The 16,272-nt window shown below is 50.4% G+C and overlaps 1 protein-coding gene across 1 annotated transcript; it reads left to right on the top strand.

The window, feature by feature from the left end:
- Window positions 1–13,710: 13,710 nt before the first annotated feature.
- LOC148672401 (zona pellucida sperm-binding protein 3-like) lies at window positions 13,711–15,797 on the top strand. Its single transcript, XM_088630823.1, has 9 exons — window positions 13,711–14,088; window positions 14,159–14,277; window positions 14,353–14,456; window positions 14,555–14,732; window positions 14,814–14,931; window positions 15,047–15,132; window positions 15,214–15,332; window positions 15,434–15,559; window positions 15,646–15,797. Exons 1-9 carry the CDS (start codon window positions 13,726–13,728, stop codon window positions 15,759–15,761), a joined length of 1,329 nt encoding a protein of 442 aa, XP_088486949.1. The 5' UTR covers window positions 13,711–13,725; the 3' UTR covers window positions 15,762–15,797.
- Window positions 15,798–16,272: the final 475 nt, after the last annotated feature.

Below are 16,272 nucleotides of genomic sequence, written 5' to 3'. Positions count from 1 at the left end.
CGGTCACAAGGAAACGAATGTTTCTTTCACAAGGGGAGAGACCCGGTATTCTAGCGGTTTTGTCGACCCAGTCTTCCCCCGGGGTTTCAGCACAAAACGCTGAACTCGCGGCTTTAACCTTCTCCGCTGGCCGGGAGAGTCGCCTGGCCCCTGTCACAGCCGCCGCGTGTTTTTCTAGCGCTCTTTCAAGAAAACATTCGCGCCAAACCAGTGGACGAATTCATGTTGAAATATTCTTACATCTCACTTTTCTGCTCGTTGGGGAGAGTAAAAACGATGTTTAGTAATACAGCGCAAAAACGCAGTATAATGTACTCTGCGTCTTTTCTGTTCAAATTCAAATGAACGTTAATAAGTTAAACGCCTGGCCTAAAACATTATCAATTGACGATTATAAATGAATTCTAGAAATAAAGGTAGAGCCAAATCGATCATTTAGGAGAAGTCCTCATTGATTGCAAAAGTTATGATGTCCTCATTTTTTCCTCAGATGTTAAGACTTTTGTTAAAATGAAAAAAAAAACTTTTAAAAATAGGGCTATATTTTTTTTCCTTGTTTGCCAATATGGAAGAGAAAGAGCATCCCTGCAAGTGTTTAAAAGTTTACTAAGAAGATTAATAAAAATTAGAGTTTAAATTGATTTTTGATTAGAAAAAGTAATAAAGATTCATTACTTTGGAGGCATGTGTCGAGTGTCGATGTTCGTCCCCACGTCCTCTTTCTTGAAAAACAAAATATGGTTACCCTAACAGACGCCATAAATTAGTTTTGAGTCAGATACATTAGTCTAACCCGCATGATATCTAATCTGCAATGCCAGAGTCTACGCGAAAAAGGGAAAAACAGAACAACATTTCAAAACTGCACACTCTCCCGCTAATAGCGAGTTAGCTAAAAGCAAAAAGAAAAGTGGAAAAACAAAAATCTCAGCTAGCGGCAGTCGGATTTCACGAGGCCTAATACAAAAGGGAAAGCGGCAATCATCGCTACGTCTGGCTAAACACAACAAGTCATTCAGGGATCGAAACGATCATGTGAGACGAGGTCATCACTAAAAGAAGCAATAGACGCCACACATATTTAGTTTTGAGTCGGAGACCTAGGTCTAACGCGCGTGATAGCTCGTTCCAGTCGAACAGGACGCTCCGTGATTAATCAGCTGAGTCTGACGACCCTCTGAGTGTCCGAAATCCTCGTGCGCGCGCTCCGGCCCTACAGCCCTCCAATCGCCACCCTCAGCCGATCAGGGCGCAGCGAGTATTTCAGGAGCTGAGCGCCGCTTGTTTGCAGTTCCTCGGCGAGTTTCACGGTGGAGAAGTTCATGATCAGAGGGAGGATGGGGTTGTACAGTGTGTTGTTTTTGCTGGTGTTGGATTGGTCTGTAGCTCAGGTTCAGAAGTGCCTGGTTAATGACGGTGATAAGATAGCATGTGGTAACTTGACTATCGGTAAAAGCGACTGTGAAGCTAAAAATTGCTGCTTTGATGTGACCAGCCAAAATCGCTGTTACTATGGGAATGAAGGTGGGTTTTGGGATCTTGAGCGTCTTCTATGATGAGCTTAACAGGCTTGGTTTACCAGCTCTTGCTTTCCTCCAGTGACTGTCCAGTGCACCAGGGATGGCCAGTTTGTGGTGGTCGTGTCCAAGAATGCCACCAGCCCTCAGCTGAGCCTGGATTCAGTCAGCCTGCAAGGGGGCAGGAGTGCCCCCTGTGGCCCTGTTAGCACCACTGCTGGCTTTGCCATGTTCCAGTTCCCAGTCAGTGCCTGTGGCACCAGCATGAAGGTGAGGGGCTTGATCCTTCAGCTGAGGATGTTGTTCCTGTGGTGATTCCTGACCTTGTTCATGTGTCCTTCCTCCAGACTGAAGGTGGTGCTGTGGTGTATGAGAACATGATGTCCTCAACATTTGCTGTGATTGGGGGACCTGCTGGCTCCATCACAAGGGACAGTTTCTACAAGTGAGTGAGCAGCTGCTGCTTCCCACAGTGCTCTGGTCTTGCTGGATCCCATGACTGCCTGCTTCTCTCTCCAGGCTGTTCTTCCAGTGCAGGTATGCAGACGATGACCTTGTTCCAGTGCGGGCTGTGGTCTACACGGTCTCCCCACCCCTTCCGGCAGTGTCTCCAGGACCTCTCCGTGTGGAGCTCAGGATTGCCAGAGGTAGCTGTCGGGCCTTGGGCTGTGTGAGCCGAGTGTGTGGGGCTTCTGCTGAACCCCGCTGCTGCTCTTGTCCTCAGGAGAGCTGTATGACTCCTACTACAGTGACCTGGACTACCCTGTGACCAAGGTGCTGCGGGATCCTGTGTATGTGGAGGTCCACATCTTGAACAGGACTGACCCCAACATTGTCCTGACCCTGGGGGACTGCTGGGCCACTTCCACTCCCAGTCCTCTCAGCCAGCCCAGCTGGAGCCTTCTGGTTGCTGGGTAACCTGACCCCTGTGGCTCAGACTGGCTTGTCTCAGTAGTGTCCCCTTGTGGCAGGGCTCACCCTCCCTGTTGCTGTCCTTGCAGGTGTCCCTATGGAGGTGACAACTACCAGACCACCTTGATCCCCGTGGGTGGCCCCTCAGGGCTGCCGTACCCAACGCACTACCAGCGCTTCATGATTCAGATGTTCACTTTTGTGGATCCTGCCTCTCAGGTTCCTCTGAAGGAGAAGGTAGGGAGCAGCTTGTGGGGAAGGAGGTGGTGGCTGGTCCTGGGCTGTGCAGTGACCCTTGCTGTACTCTCTCCAGGTGTTCATCCACTGTAGTGCAGCAGTGTGCCAGCCGACCGCTACTGACCGCTGTGTGCCCACCTGTGGCAGGAGGAGTGAGTTCTCTGGGGACAGGGCGGTTGTGCGCCAGTCAGCTGTGTGTATCCTTTCCTGATGCTGTTGTCCTGTCCTCTTGCAGGAAGAGCTGTTGCTCGAGTGGCAGAGGACTCCTCCAGAGAAACTGTGCTGGTGTCCAGTGGGGAAGTGATCCTGGTTGGATCTGAGCTTCCAGCTCTGGGTCAGCTGGATTCCCATCCTGAAGGTGAGGGAGGGGGATGGAGGCTGAGTGTCTGATCCTGTTCCCTGTGTCTGACCCCTCACTAAAGCTCTTCTCTCCACAGCACCCCGGTTCCTGAGCTATGGGCTGCTGGCAGTAGCTGCCTCCACTGTGCTTGTGGTCTGTTCTCTGGTGTTGGTGGCTGTGTGGAGATCTAGACCTCGCATCCAGAATACCAAGCCTAATCTGGAGTATGAATAAAGGCCTTGTTCTGAACTCCCTTGTGTACTTTTTTGTATGCTTCCCTCTTCTGTCAGCATTAAGTGCTGTAGTTCAGTGTCTATGTGAAGATGTCCCTGTAAGCCTCTTCAATGGCCGTGTTTTTCCATCTTTCATAGACAAGTACTTGCACTAGTTCTTGGCCACTGCTTTTTCTTGGAGTCTGTGGTCTTAATGATATTCCTTCGACTGGCCTGGATTCTAATTGACTGCACTTTGGGGGAGGGGGGAAATACCTATAGGGCTCATAACCAATTCCTCTTTCATCTCTCCAGCCCTCGGGCGCAAGTTGACAAACTTGCTCCCTCTCCCTTCTGAGTGAGTTCAGCCAATGCCCTCCTGTTCTAGTTCTTTAGAACAACACAGCAGGACCCAGGCAGCCAAACATTTCTAGTTTGATTACAATTAGTTTTTCCTTCAGCTACCTGGCAAAGGAAAAATTAAACCATGATTTAACTTGGGGACTAGTGCTGTGCATGAACAAGATGATTGTGACTTTCACCCAGTTCTCTACAGCCCGCGTCCAATAAAAGTGGTGGAGATGAGCCAGTTCCTAGCATAACTGAACATGCAAACTCCCCCTGCATGTACACTAGGCAGGAGTCCAACCCAATAGACACTCTTCAGATCAGTCCAGCTCTCTAAATCGATTTCAATGACTGTGTGTGTGTGTGTGTGCTATCGTGAAGACTTAAAGTAAAGCTATTCGTGTTTTCCACTGTAGAAGACTGACTCCTGAAGTCCCCACAACCAACATTTCAGCTGGGGGACAAAACACGTGTCGTCACTGCCCACAGATCTGGAGAAGGAAATACTGTATCACTACGAGTTTGTCTTTTCACTAGAGGGACACATTAAAGCCACGAAATATCTCATTTTCGGCAAATTCATTGAAATCATTTGTGCAAACCTTTCCCACATAATCAATAATGAGATCTTATGATGTACTGTATGTAAAGTGAGACGTTTTCGGACCAGGTCTTATCTTTTCTCACTAGTTCACCTCTGATCAGATCATTCTTAACATCTGGTGGCCAGCAGGCAAAAGCTCTAACAGGAAATATTAGACGCACGTACCGCAAAATACAGCCAGTGTCCTAGTGTAACTGACCGGGGGAAAGTTCGCCGGAAGTTCGAAAACGATTTTGGCACGCCTGTAGCGCTTTCACGAAACCTCCTAGGGTTACGAAAACACTTGCTTTGTGTATCAAGTACATTGTGAATGTTTTAATAGCCTTCACATTGTCGTTTTTAGCACTTTTTTGGACCACGCACGAATATTCTTTTGTCCATATCTTCGCAATGGAAGCACAGAACGCCTTCAAACCAAATGCATTTTAAAGACCACGACTTGTGGAAATGTCCACAGCCTCTACATCAAACTATCAGTGAGCTAATTATCTTTTTTTAAACCTCCGGTTTTTCATCGATGCGTAATTACGCACTAACTGGAACCCGGGGGGACCGCTGTGTACACACGTCCACAACGCGAGAAACACTGCTCAACACGGCTTCGTGCGAAAAAACCGTATATCACCATAGGAAGCAGAACAGCGCAGTCTTCAATTACCCAGACTGTAAGCACGGGAATAAAGTTTTGCTTGATTTCTGAAACCCTTTCTTTATGTCCTGTTTTCATTCAGGTAAGGGTCAACTATATTCACAATACTGACAGCAGAAAGATTCAAATATTCTTTACTCAGCAGCTTATTAAAAACAGCTCCCATGATTTTCAAACCGATTGTTTACACAGAAGACCGACACAGCTTTGCGTTCTGAATCTCTTTTTCTCGTGCTTCTATTTAATGTGGCACTATGCACTGGGATAGGGGAATGCTGTTCACAAGCCAATAGCTTGTGTCGTGAAAACGCTACAGGCGTGCCAAAATCGTTTTCGAACTTCAAGCTAACTTTACCCCGGTGTTTAACCGTAAGTATTCACTGTAAACAATGACCCGTCTATTCAGGAGAAATGAGTCTCCATGATCCTCCTTCACTTGAACTATAATGGCTTTTCCACGGGGTGGATTCAATATCCTGTCCTCCTGCGTGTGAGCTGACCGAGTTCTGGTCCTCGTGAAAATCTTCACTCTGCGAACCTGAACGTCATCACGTGCGAAAGTCTCGGTGGCTTTATAAAGAAGGAGCTCGCAAACAGCAGGTATCGTGGTTTTGCGAGTTGTTTTCATTTCAAGATGTGGTTTTCTAGTGGTCTCGCCTTTCGGCTGTTGACCTTGCTGTTCCTCGCAGTTCTGTGTGATGCTGCGCAATGGCGCGCCCGCGCTAACGTCCAATCCGGCATCAGGCGCAAGGGGGTCGCCTTTCTGGACTCGCCTCTGCTGCCACGGCAGCAGAAGCAGCAGGTTATCCGGGCTGTGTCGGCGCAGTGCGGGGAGAGTACGATCGTGGTGCAGGTCAAGACAGACCTGTTCGGCACCGGGCAGCTGATCAACGCTTCGGATCTCAGCCTGGGAGACTGTGCGGTCACCCGGCAGGACACCGCGGCGCAGCTCCTGATCTTCGAGGCTGAGCTGCAGGCGTGTCGCAGTGTGCTGAGTGTAAGTGGTTCTGCCGTTGGGCAGCTTCGGGTTCTCGGCAGTTGGGTGACTGGATCTGTGATCTGTCTAGACTGTGGACGAGCAACTGGTGTACAGCTTCTCTCTCAACTACACCCCGAAGCCGCTGGCCAACACCCCCATAGTGAGAACGAATGGCGCTGTTGTGGGTATCGAGTGTCAGTACATGAGGTGAGTCCTGGAGGAGCAGCAGGGCTGCCTGCCTGGAGCTTGACTCCCTGCTGACACCTGCCTCCTGTGTGCTAGGCTCCACAATGTGAGCAGCAATGCCCTGAAGCCCACCTGGGTCCCCTACACCTCCACCAAGTCTGCTGAGGATCTGCTGGACTTCTCCCTGAGCCTCATGAGTGGTAGGTCTCCCCTGAGATGAAGCACGGTGTGACTGTACAGCCAGTGCAGTTGGATCGATGGGATCTGTGCTTGAGATTGGGGTTCCTTTCCCATCCAGATGACTGGCGCTCCCAGAGGTCCTCCAATGTGTTCTACCTGGGGGACGTCCTGAACATCGAAGCCTCCGTCACCCAGGCCAACCACCAGCCCCTTCGGCTCTTTGTGGACAGCTGCGTGGCCACCTTGGTCCCTGACCAGACCTCCACCCCCAGCTACTCCTTCATTGAGAACAAAGGGTGGGTGTGACCTCGGGTGGCTTGAGCTAGTGAATACTGCCTGCCGTCTCTCCAGTTCTACACTGCCTTCTCTCCTTTCAGGTGCCTGACTGACGCCAAATCCACAGGCTCCAGCTCGCAGTTCATGCCAAGAACCCAGGACACCAAGCTGCAGATGAAGCTGGATGCCTTCAGGTTCTATCAGGATGCCAGGAGCTCAGTGAGTACTTGATCCTTCTGCTTTTATGGGTTTGTGAAGGTTGTGGAACAGCATTTCCATTACAAGCCCCAGATGGAGGCCTGGGTGTAGCTTGATCCACTCGTGCTCTTGGCAGATCTACATCACCTGCCACCTGAAGGTGACTCCTGCTTCCCAGAGTGTGGACTCCCTGAACAAGGACTGCTACACTGAGGGCAGCAGGTCAGTGAGGAGGCAGGGGGCTGCTGTGTCCAGCTGGTGCTCAGGTGAGGGAGCTGCTCTGACCCTGTGTCCCTGCTGTAGGTGGAGATCAGTGGATGGGAGTGACCAGGTCTGCAGCTGCTGTGACTCGAGCTGTGTGCCAAGTGTACGATCCAGGTATTGGGGTGGCAGGAGCAGGAGGGACCTGGCTTCTACAGGGGGTAAGGCACCCTTGCTCTGCCGCTCATGGCATGGATCTCCTCGGGAAAGTGGGGGTCAAGCAGTGTGGTCTACAGCCAGGCTTGTCCTGCTCTTGTTGCAGCTCCTGAGTGGGAAGCTGATGCCACTGTTGGTCCCGTGTTTGTGCTGCAAGAGCAGGTTGCTGAGAGGCCAGTGGAGGCAGAAGGCCAGAGCTCCCAGCTAAGAGCAGAGGAGGGCAAGTCCACAGGTACTGGCAGGAGGTGCTGTCATGTCGGCTGGCCCCTCTCTGTGGCAGTGCCCACTTGCTGAGGCTCCTCTGTGCTTTCTTTCCAGGCCTGCCTGTGGAGGCTGTGATCCTGGCTGGTGTGGTGACTGCGGTGGGGCTGGTCTCTGCTGCTCTGCTGGGGACAGTCCTGCGCAGGAGGAAGCAACACAAACCCATGAACTGACTTGATGTGAATGAGCAATAAACTGGTTGCAAAGGGTCTCTTGTCATGAGCTGCTTCTTGCTGTGCTGGAGGGGGGGATCTGTATGGGTTGGGTATGAATGCTGTGCTGTCTGAGGCTATGGCCACTCTTCTTACAGCTCCTCCAGCAGACTCTACCTGCGGTTTGGAAGAACACCAGCTGTTCCTGTGGGAGTCTCAGGCTTGTTCCTTAGTATCTGCTCAATGGCAGAAGAGCAGGGACATCAAATCGGGGGGAACAACAGCTGCCCTTTCAAGCTTGCCTGGAGGAGAGTCCCACTAGTGCAGGAGCACTTATGCCATCTCCACCTTAGCCTTGGAGAGAGGATTTTAGGGCTGTTCATCTATTGAGGAGAAGATGTTGAACATACACCTATTAAATGCATACCTTAGATGCACAAATGTGGTCCTTAATTTGTCTAGAATGAAATTCTAATGTATATGACCATTATACATAAATGGTTGGAGATCTAGCATACAGATCCCTTTATTGGACATCAAAGGTGGGTGTAAAGACCCAGCCGAGAGCGTTTCAGTATTTTTACGTATAGCCGTGTTTTCCCTGTACCGTGTATGTACGTATATCGGACGAATCCATGTCCCTTTGGGCAGTAGAACATGGGATTAAAATGTAGGAATTTCTGTGAAACTACATGGGGACGCTAGGGACCGAGCTTCTCGTCTGTGCTGGTAGCGATTGTTCCTGCCCTTCCCAGGAGCAGTAGAATTTTACTCACAAACGGGTATCGTATTATCCAGCTTCATACCGGTCACAAGGAAACGAATGTTTCTTTCACAAGGGGAGAGACCCGGTATTCTAGCGGTTTTGTCGACCCAGTCTTCCCCCGGGGTTTCAGCACAAAACGCTGAACTCGCGGCTTTAACCTTCTCCGCTGGCCGGGAGAGTCGCCTGGCCCCTGTCACAGCCGCCGCGTGTTTTTCTAGCGCTCTTTCAAGAAAACATTCGCGCCAAACCAGTGGACGAATTCATGTTGAAATATTCTTACATCTCACTTTTCTGCTCGTTGGGGAGAGTAAAAACGATGTTTAGTAATACAGCGCAAAAACGCAGTATAATGTACTCTGCGTCTTTTCTGTTCAAATTCAAATGAACGTTAATAAGTTAAACGCCTGGCCTAAAACATTATCAATTGACGATTATAAATGAATTCTAGAAATAAAGGTAGAGCCAAATCGATCATTTAGGAGAAGTCCTCATTGATTGCAAAAGTTATGATGTCCTCATTTTTTCCTCAGATGTTAAGACTTTTGTTAAAATGAAAAAAAAAACTTTTAAAAATAGGGCTATATTTTTTTTCCTTGTTTGCCAATATGGAAGAGAAAGAGCATCCCTGCAAGTGTTTAAAAGTTTACTAAGAAGATTAATAAAAATTAGAGTTTAAATTGATTTTTGATTAGAAAAAGTAATAAAGATTCATTACTTTGGAGGCATGTGTCGAGTGTCGATGTTCGTCCCCACGTCCTCTTTCTTGAAAAACAAAATATGGTTACCCTAACAGACGCCATAAATTAGTTTTGAGTCAGATACATTAGTCTAACCCGCATGATATCTAATCTGCAATGCCAGAGTCTACGCGAAAAAGGGAAAAACAGAACAACATTTCAAAACTGCACACTCTCCCGCTAATAGCGAGTTAGCTAAAAGCAAAAAGAAAAGTGGAAAAACAAAAATCTCAGCTAGCGGCAGTCGGATTTCACGAGGCCTAATACAAAAGGGAAAGCGGCAATCATCGCTACGTCTGGCTAAACACAACAAGTCATTCAGGGATCGAAACGATCATGTGAGACGAGGTCATCACTAAAAGAAGCAATAGACGCCACACATATTTAGTTTTGAGTCGGAGACCTAGGTCTAACGCGCGTGATAGCTCGTTCCAGTCGAACAGGACGCTCCGTGATTAATCAGCTGAGTCTGACGACCCTCTGAGTGTCCGAAATCCTCGTGCGCGCGCTCCGGCCCTACAGCCCTCCAATCGCCACCCTCAGCCGATCAGGGCGCAGCGAGTATTTCAGGAGCTGAGCGCCGCTTGTTTGCAGTTCCTCGGCGAGTTTCACGGTGGAGAAGTTCATGATCAGAGGGAGGATGGGGTTGTACAGTGTGTTGTTTTTGCTGGTGTTGGATTGGTCTGTAGCTCAGGTTCAGAAGTGCCTGGTTAATGACGGTGATAAGATAGCATGTGGTAACTTGACTATCGGTAAAAGCGACTGTGAAGCTAAAAATTGCTGCTTTGATGTGACCAGCCAAAATCGCTGTTACTATGGGAATGAAGGTGGGTTTTGGGATCTTGAGCGTCTTCTATGATGAGCTTAACAGGCTTGGTTTACCAGCTCTTGCTTTCCTCCAGTGACTGTCCAGTGCACCAGGGATGGCCAGTTTGTGGTGGTCGTGTCCAAGAATGCCACCAGCCCTCAGCTGAGCCTGGATTCAGTCAGCCTGCAAGGGGGCAGGAGTGCCCCCTGTGGCCCTGTTAGCACCACTGCTGGCTTTGCCATGTTCCAGTTCCCAGTCAGTGCCTGTGGCACCAGCATGAAGGTGAGGGGCTTGATCCTTCAGCTGAGGATGTTGTTCCTGTGGTGATTCCTGACCTTGTTCATGTGTCCTTCCTCCAGACTGAAGGTGGTGCTGTGGTGTATGAGAACATGATGTCCTCAACATTTGCTGTGATTGGGGGACCTGCTGGCTCCATCACAAGGGACAGTTTCTACAAGTGAGTGAGCAGCTGCTGCTTCCCACAGTGCTCTGGTCTTGCTGGATCCCATGACTGCCTGCTTCTCTCTCCAGGCTGTTCTTCCAGTGCAGGTATGCAGACGATGACCTTGTTCCAGTGCGGGCTGTGGTCTACACGGTCTCCCCACCCCTTCCGGCAGTGTCTCCAGGACCTCTCCGTGTGGAGCTCAGGATTGCCAGAGGTAGCTGTCGGGCCTTGGGCTGTGTGAGCCGAGTGTGTGGGGCTTCTGCTGAACCCCGCTGCTGCTCTTGTCCTCAGGAGAGCTGTATGACTCCTACTACAGTGACCTGGACTACCCTGTGACCAAGGTGCTGCGGGATCCTGTGTATGTGGAGGTCCACATCTTGAACAGGACTGACCCCAACATTGTCCTGACCCTGGGGGACTGCTGGGCCACTTCCACTCCCAGTCCTCTCAGCCAGCCCAGCTGGAGCCTTCTGGTTGCTGGGTAACCTGACCCCTGTGGCTCAGACTGGCTTGTCTCAGTAGTGTCCCCTTGTGGCAGGGCTCACCCTCCCTGTTGCTGTCCTTGCAGGTGTCCCTATGGAGGTGACAACTACCAGACCACCTTGATCCCCGTGGGTGGCCCCTCAGGGCTGCCGTACCCAACGCACTACCAGCGCTTCATGATTCAGATGTTCACTTTTGTGGATCCTGCCTCTCAGGTTCCTCTGAAGGAGAAGGTAGGGAGCAGCTTGTGGGGAAGGAGGTGGTGGCTGGTCCTGGGCTGTGCAGTGACCCTTGCTGTACTCTCTCCAGGTGTTCATCCACTGTAGTGCAGCAGTGTGCCAGCCGACCGCTACTGACCGCTGTGTGCCCACCTGTGGCAGGAGGAGTGAGTTCTCTGGGGACAGGGCGGTTGTGCGCCAGTCAGCTGTGTGTATCCTTTCCTGATGCTGTTGTCCTGTCCTCTTGCAGGAAGAGCTGTTGCTCGAGTGGCAGAGGACTCCTCCAGAGAAACTGTGCTGGTGTCCAGTGGGGAAGTGATCCTGGTTGGATCTGAGCTTCCAGCTCTGGGTCAGCTGGATTCCCATCCTGAAGGTGAGGGAGGGGGATGGAGGCTGAGTGTCTGATCCTGTTCCCTGTGTCTGACCCCTCACTAAAGCTCTTCTCTCCACAGCACCCCGGTTCCTGAGCTATGGGCTGCTGGCAGTAGCTGCCTCCACTGTGCTTGTGGTCTGTTCTCTGGTGTTGGTGGCTGTGTGGAGATCTAGACCTCGCATCCAGAATACCAAGCCTAATCTGGAGTATGAATAAAGGCCTTGTTCTGAACTCCCTTGTGTACTTTTTTGTATGCTTCCCTCTTCTGTCAGCATTAAGTGCTGTAGTTCAGTGTCTATGTGAAGATGTCCCTGTAAGCCTCTTCAATGGCCGTGTTTTTCCATCTTTCATAGACAAGTACTTGCACTAGTTCTTGGCCACTGCTTTTTCTTGGAGTCTGTGGTCTTAATGATATTCCTTCGACTGGCCTGGATTCTAATTGACTGCACTTTGGGGGAGGGGGGAAATACCTATAGGGCTCATAACCAATTCCTCTTTCATCTCTCCAGCCCTCGGGCGCAAGTTGACAAACTTGCTCCCTCTCCCTTCTGAGTGAGTTCAGCCAATGCCCTCCTGTTCTAGTTCTTTAGAACAACACAGCAGGACCCAGGCAGCCAAACATTTCTAGTTTGATTACAATTAGTTTTTCCTTCAGCTACCTGGCAAAGGAAAAATTAAACCATGATTTAACTTGGGGACTAGTGCTGTGCATGAACAAGATGATTGTGACTTTCACCCAGTTCTCTACAGCCCGTGTCCAATAAAAGTGGTGGAGATGAGCCAGTTCCTAGCATAACTGAACATGCAAACTCCCCCTGCATGTACACTAGGCAGGAGTCCAACCCAATAGACACTCTTCAGATCAGTCCAGCTCTCTAAATCGATTTCAATGACTGTGTGTGTGTGTGTGCTATCGTGAAGACTTAAAGTAAAGCTATTCGTGTTTTCCACTGTAGAAGACTGACTCCTGAAGTCCCCACAACCAACATTTCAGCTGGGGGACAAAACACGTGTCGTCACTGCCCACAGATCTGGAGAAGGAAATACTGTATCACTACGAGTTTGTCTTTTCACTAGAGGGACACATTAAAGCCACGAAATATCTCATTTTCGGCAAATTCATTGAAATCATTTGTGCAAACCTTTCCCACATAATCAATAATGAGATCTTATGATGTACTGTATGTAAAGTGAGACGTTTTCGGACCAGGTCTTATCTTTTCTCACTAGTTCACCTCTGATCAGATCATTCTTAACATCTGGTGGCCAGCAGGCAAAAGCTCTAACAGGAAATATTAGACGCACGTACCGCAAAATACAGCCAGTGTCCTAGTGTAACTGACCGGGGGAAAGTTCGCCGGAAGTTCGAAAACGATTTTGGCACGCCTGTAGCGCTTTCACGAAACCTCCTAGGGTTACGAAAACACTTGCTTTGTGTATCAAGTACATTGTGAATGTTTTAATAGCCTTCACATTGTCGTTTTTAGCACTTTTTTGGACCACGCACGAATATTCTTTTGTCCATATCTTCGCAATGGAAGCACAGAACGCCTTCAAACCAAATGCATTTTAAAGACCACGACTTGTGGAAATGTCCACAGCCTCTACATCAAACTATCAGTGAGCTAATTATCTTTTTTTAAACCTCCGGTTTTTCATCGATGCGTAATTACGCACTAACTGGAACCCGGGGGGACCGCTGTGTACACACGTCCACAACGCGAGAAACACTGCTCAACACGGCTTCGTGCGAAAAAACCGTATATCACCATAGGAAGCAGAACAGCGCAGTCTCCAATTACCCAGACTGTAAGCACGGGAATAAAGTTTTGCTTGATTTCTGAAACCCTTTCTTTATGTCCTGTTTTCATTCAGGTAAGGGTCAACTATATTCACAATACTGACAGCAGAAAGATTCAAATATTCTTTACTCAGCAGCTTATTAAAAACAGCTCCCATGATTTTCAAACCGATTGTTTACACAGAAGACCGACACAGCTTTGCGTTCTGAATCTCTTTTTCTCGTGCTTCTATTTAATGTGGCACTATGCACTGGGATAGGGGAATGCTGTTCACAAGCCAATAGCTTGTGTCGTGAAAACGCTACAGGCGTGCCAAAATCGTTTTCGAACTTCAAGCTAACTTTACCCCGGTGTTTAACCGTAAGTATTCACTGTAAACAATGACCCGTCTATTCAGGAGAAATGAGTCTCCATGATCCTCCTTCACTTGAACTATAATGGCTTTTCCACGGGGTGGATTCAATATCCTGTCCTCCTGCGTGTGAGCTGACCGAGTTCGGGTCCTCGTGAAAATCTTCACTCTGCGAACCTGAACGTCATCACGTGCGAAAGTCTCGGTGGCTTTAAAAAGAAGGAGCTCGCAAACAGCAGGTATCGTGGTTTTGCGAGTTGTTTTCATTTCAAGATGTGGTTTTCTAGTGGTCTCGCCTTTCGGCTGTTGACCTTGCTGTTCCTCGCAGTTCTGTGTGATGCTGCGCAATGGCGCGCCCGCGCTAACGTCCAATCCGGCATCAGGCGCAAGGGGGTCGCCTTTCTGGACTCGCCTCTGCTGCCACGGCAGCAGAAGCAGCAGGTTATCCGGGCTGTGTCGGCGCAGTGCGGGGAGAGTACGATCGTGGTGCAGGTCAAGACAGACCTGTTCGGCACCGGGCAGCTGATCAACGCTTCGGATCTCAGCCTGGGAGACTGTGCGGTCACCCGGCAGGACACCGCGGCGCAGCTCCTGATCTTCGAGGCTGAGCTGCAGGCGTGTCGCAGTGTGCTGAGTGTAAGTGGTTCTGCCGTTGGGCAGCTTCGGGTTCTCGGCAGTTGGGTGACTGGATCTGTGATCTGTCTAGACTGTGGACGAGCAACTGGTGTACAGCTTCTCTCTCAACTACACCCCGAAGCCGCTGGCCAACACCCCCATAGTGAGAACGAATGGCGCTGTTGTGGGTATCGAGTGTCAGTACATGAGGTGAGTCCTGGAGGAGCAGCAGGGCTGCCTGCCTGGAGCTTGACTCCCTGCTGACACCTGCCTCCTGTGTGCTAGGCTCCACAATGTGAGCAGCAATGCCCTGAAGCCCACCTGGGTCCCCTACACCTCCACCAAGTCTGCTGAGGATCTGCTGGACTTCTCCCTGAGCCTCATGAGTGGTAGGTCTCCCCTGAGATGAAGCACGGTGTGACTGTACAGCCAGTGCAGTTGGATCGATGGGATCTGTGCTTGAGATTGGGGTTCCTTTCCCATCCAGATGACTGGCGCTCCCAGAGGTCCTCCAATGTGTTCTACCTGGGGGACGTCCTGAACATCGAAGCCTCCGTCACCCAGGCCAACCACCAGCCCCTTCGGCTCTTTGTGGACAGCTGCGTGGCCACCTTGGTCCCTGACCAGACCTCCACCCCCAGCTACTCCTTCATTGAGAACAAAGGGTGGGTGTGACCTCGGGTGGCTTGAGCTAGTGAATACTGCCTGCCGTCTCTCCAGTTCTACACTGCCTTCTCTCCTTTCAGGTGCCTGACTGACGCCAAATCCACAGGCTCCAGCTCGCAGTTCATGCCAAGAACCCAGGACACCAAGCTGCAGATGAAGCTGGATGCCTTCAGGTTCTATCAGGATGCCAGGAGCTCAGTGAGTACTTGATCCTTCTGCTTTTATGGGTTTGTGAAGGTTGTGGAACAGCATTTCCATTACAAGCCCCAGATGGAGGCCTGGGTGTAGCTTGATCCACTCGTGCTCTTGGCAGATCTACATCACCTGCCACCTGAAGGTGACTCCTGCTTCCCAGAGTGTGGACTCCCTGAACAAGGACTGCTACACTGAGGGCAGCAGGTCAGTGAGGAGGCAGGGGGCTGCTGTGTCCAGCTGGTGCTCAGGTGAGGGAGCTGCTCTGACCCTGTGTCCCTGCTGTAGGTGGAGATCAGTGGATGGGAGTGACCAGGTCTGCAGCTGCTGTGACTCGAGCTGTGTGCCAAGTGTACGATCCAGGTATTGGGGTGGCAGGAGCAGGAGGGACCTGGCTTCTACAGGGGGTAAGGCACCCTTGCTCTGCCGCTCATGGCATGGATCTCCTCGGGAAAGTGGGGGTCAAGCAGTGTGGTCTACAGCCAGGCTTGTCCCGCTCTTGTTGCAGCTCCTGAGTGGGAAGCTGATGCCACTGTTGGTCCCGTGTTTGTGCTGCAAGAGCAGGTTGCTGAGAGGCCAGTGGAGGCAGAAGGCCAGAGCTCCCAGCTAAGAGCAGAGGAGGGCAAGTCCACAGGTACTGGCAGGAGGTGCTGTCATGTCGGCTGGCCCCTCTCTGTGGCAGTGCCCACTTGCTGAGGCTCCTCTGTGCTTTCTTTCCAGGCCTGCCTGTGGAGGCTGTGATCCTGGCTGGTGTGGTGACTGCGGTGGGGCTGGTCTCTGCTGCTCTGCTGGGGACAGTCCTGCGCAGGAGGAAGCAACACAAACCCATGAACTGACTTGATGTGAATGAGCAATAAACTGGTTGCAAAGGGTCTCTTGTCATGAGCTGCTTCTTGCTGTGCTGGAGGGGGGGATCTGTATGGGTTGGGTATGAATGCTGTGCTGTCTGAGGCTATGGCCACTCTTCTTACAGCTCCTCCAGCAGACTCTACCTGCGGTTTGGAAGAACACCAGCTGTTCCTGTGGGAGTCTCAGGCTTGTTCCTTAGTATCTGCTCAATGGCAGAAGAGCAGGGACATCAAATCGGGGGGAACAACAGCTGCCCTTTCAAGCTTGCCTGGAGGAGAGTCCCACTAGTGCAGGAGCACTTATGCCATCTCCACCTTAGCCTTGGAGAGAGGATTTTAGGGCTGTTCATCTATTGAGGAGAAGATGTTGAACATACACCTATTAAATGCATACCTTAGATGCACAAATGTGGTCCTTAATTTGTCTAGAATGAAATTCTAATGTATATGACCATTATACATAAATGGTTGGAGATCTAGCATACAGATCCCTTTATTG

Source organism: Lepisosteus platostomus, chromosome 4, assembly GCF_059453375.1.
Source record: "Lepisosteus platostomus isolate fLepPlt1 chromosome 4, fLepPlt1.hap1, whole genome shotgun sequence".
NCBI classification, from domain to species: domain Eukaryota; kingdom Metazoa; phylum Chordata; class Actinopteri; order Semionotiformes; family Lepisosteidae; genus Lepisosteus; species Lepisosteus platostomus.
This window is presented reverse-complemented; position numbering and strand designations above follow the sequence as displayed.

Excerpts from the sequence above, each read along its gene's own strand:
- LOC148672401 (XM_088630823.1), top strand. The coding sequence starts at position 13,726 with ATGTGGTTTTCTAGTGGTCTCGCCTTTCGGCTGTTGACCTTGCTGTTC. Across the intron at positions 14,457-14,554 it reads CTCCCTGAGCCTCATGAGTG|ATGACTGGCGCTCCCAGAGG; the intron begins GTAGGTCTCCCC and ends TTTCCCATCCAG. Across the intron at positions 15,133-15,213 it reads TGCTACACTGAGGGCAGCAG|GTGGAGATCAGTGGATGGGA; the intron begins GTCAGTGAGGAG and ends TCCCTGCTGTAG.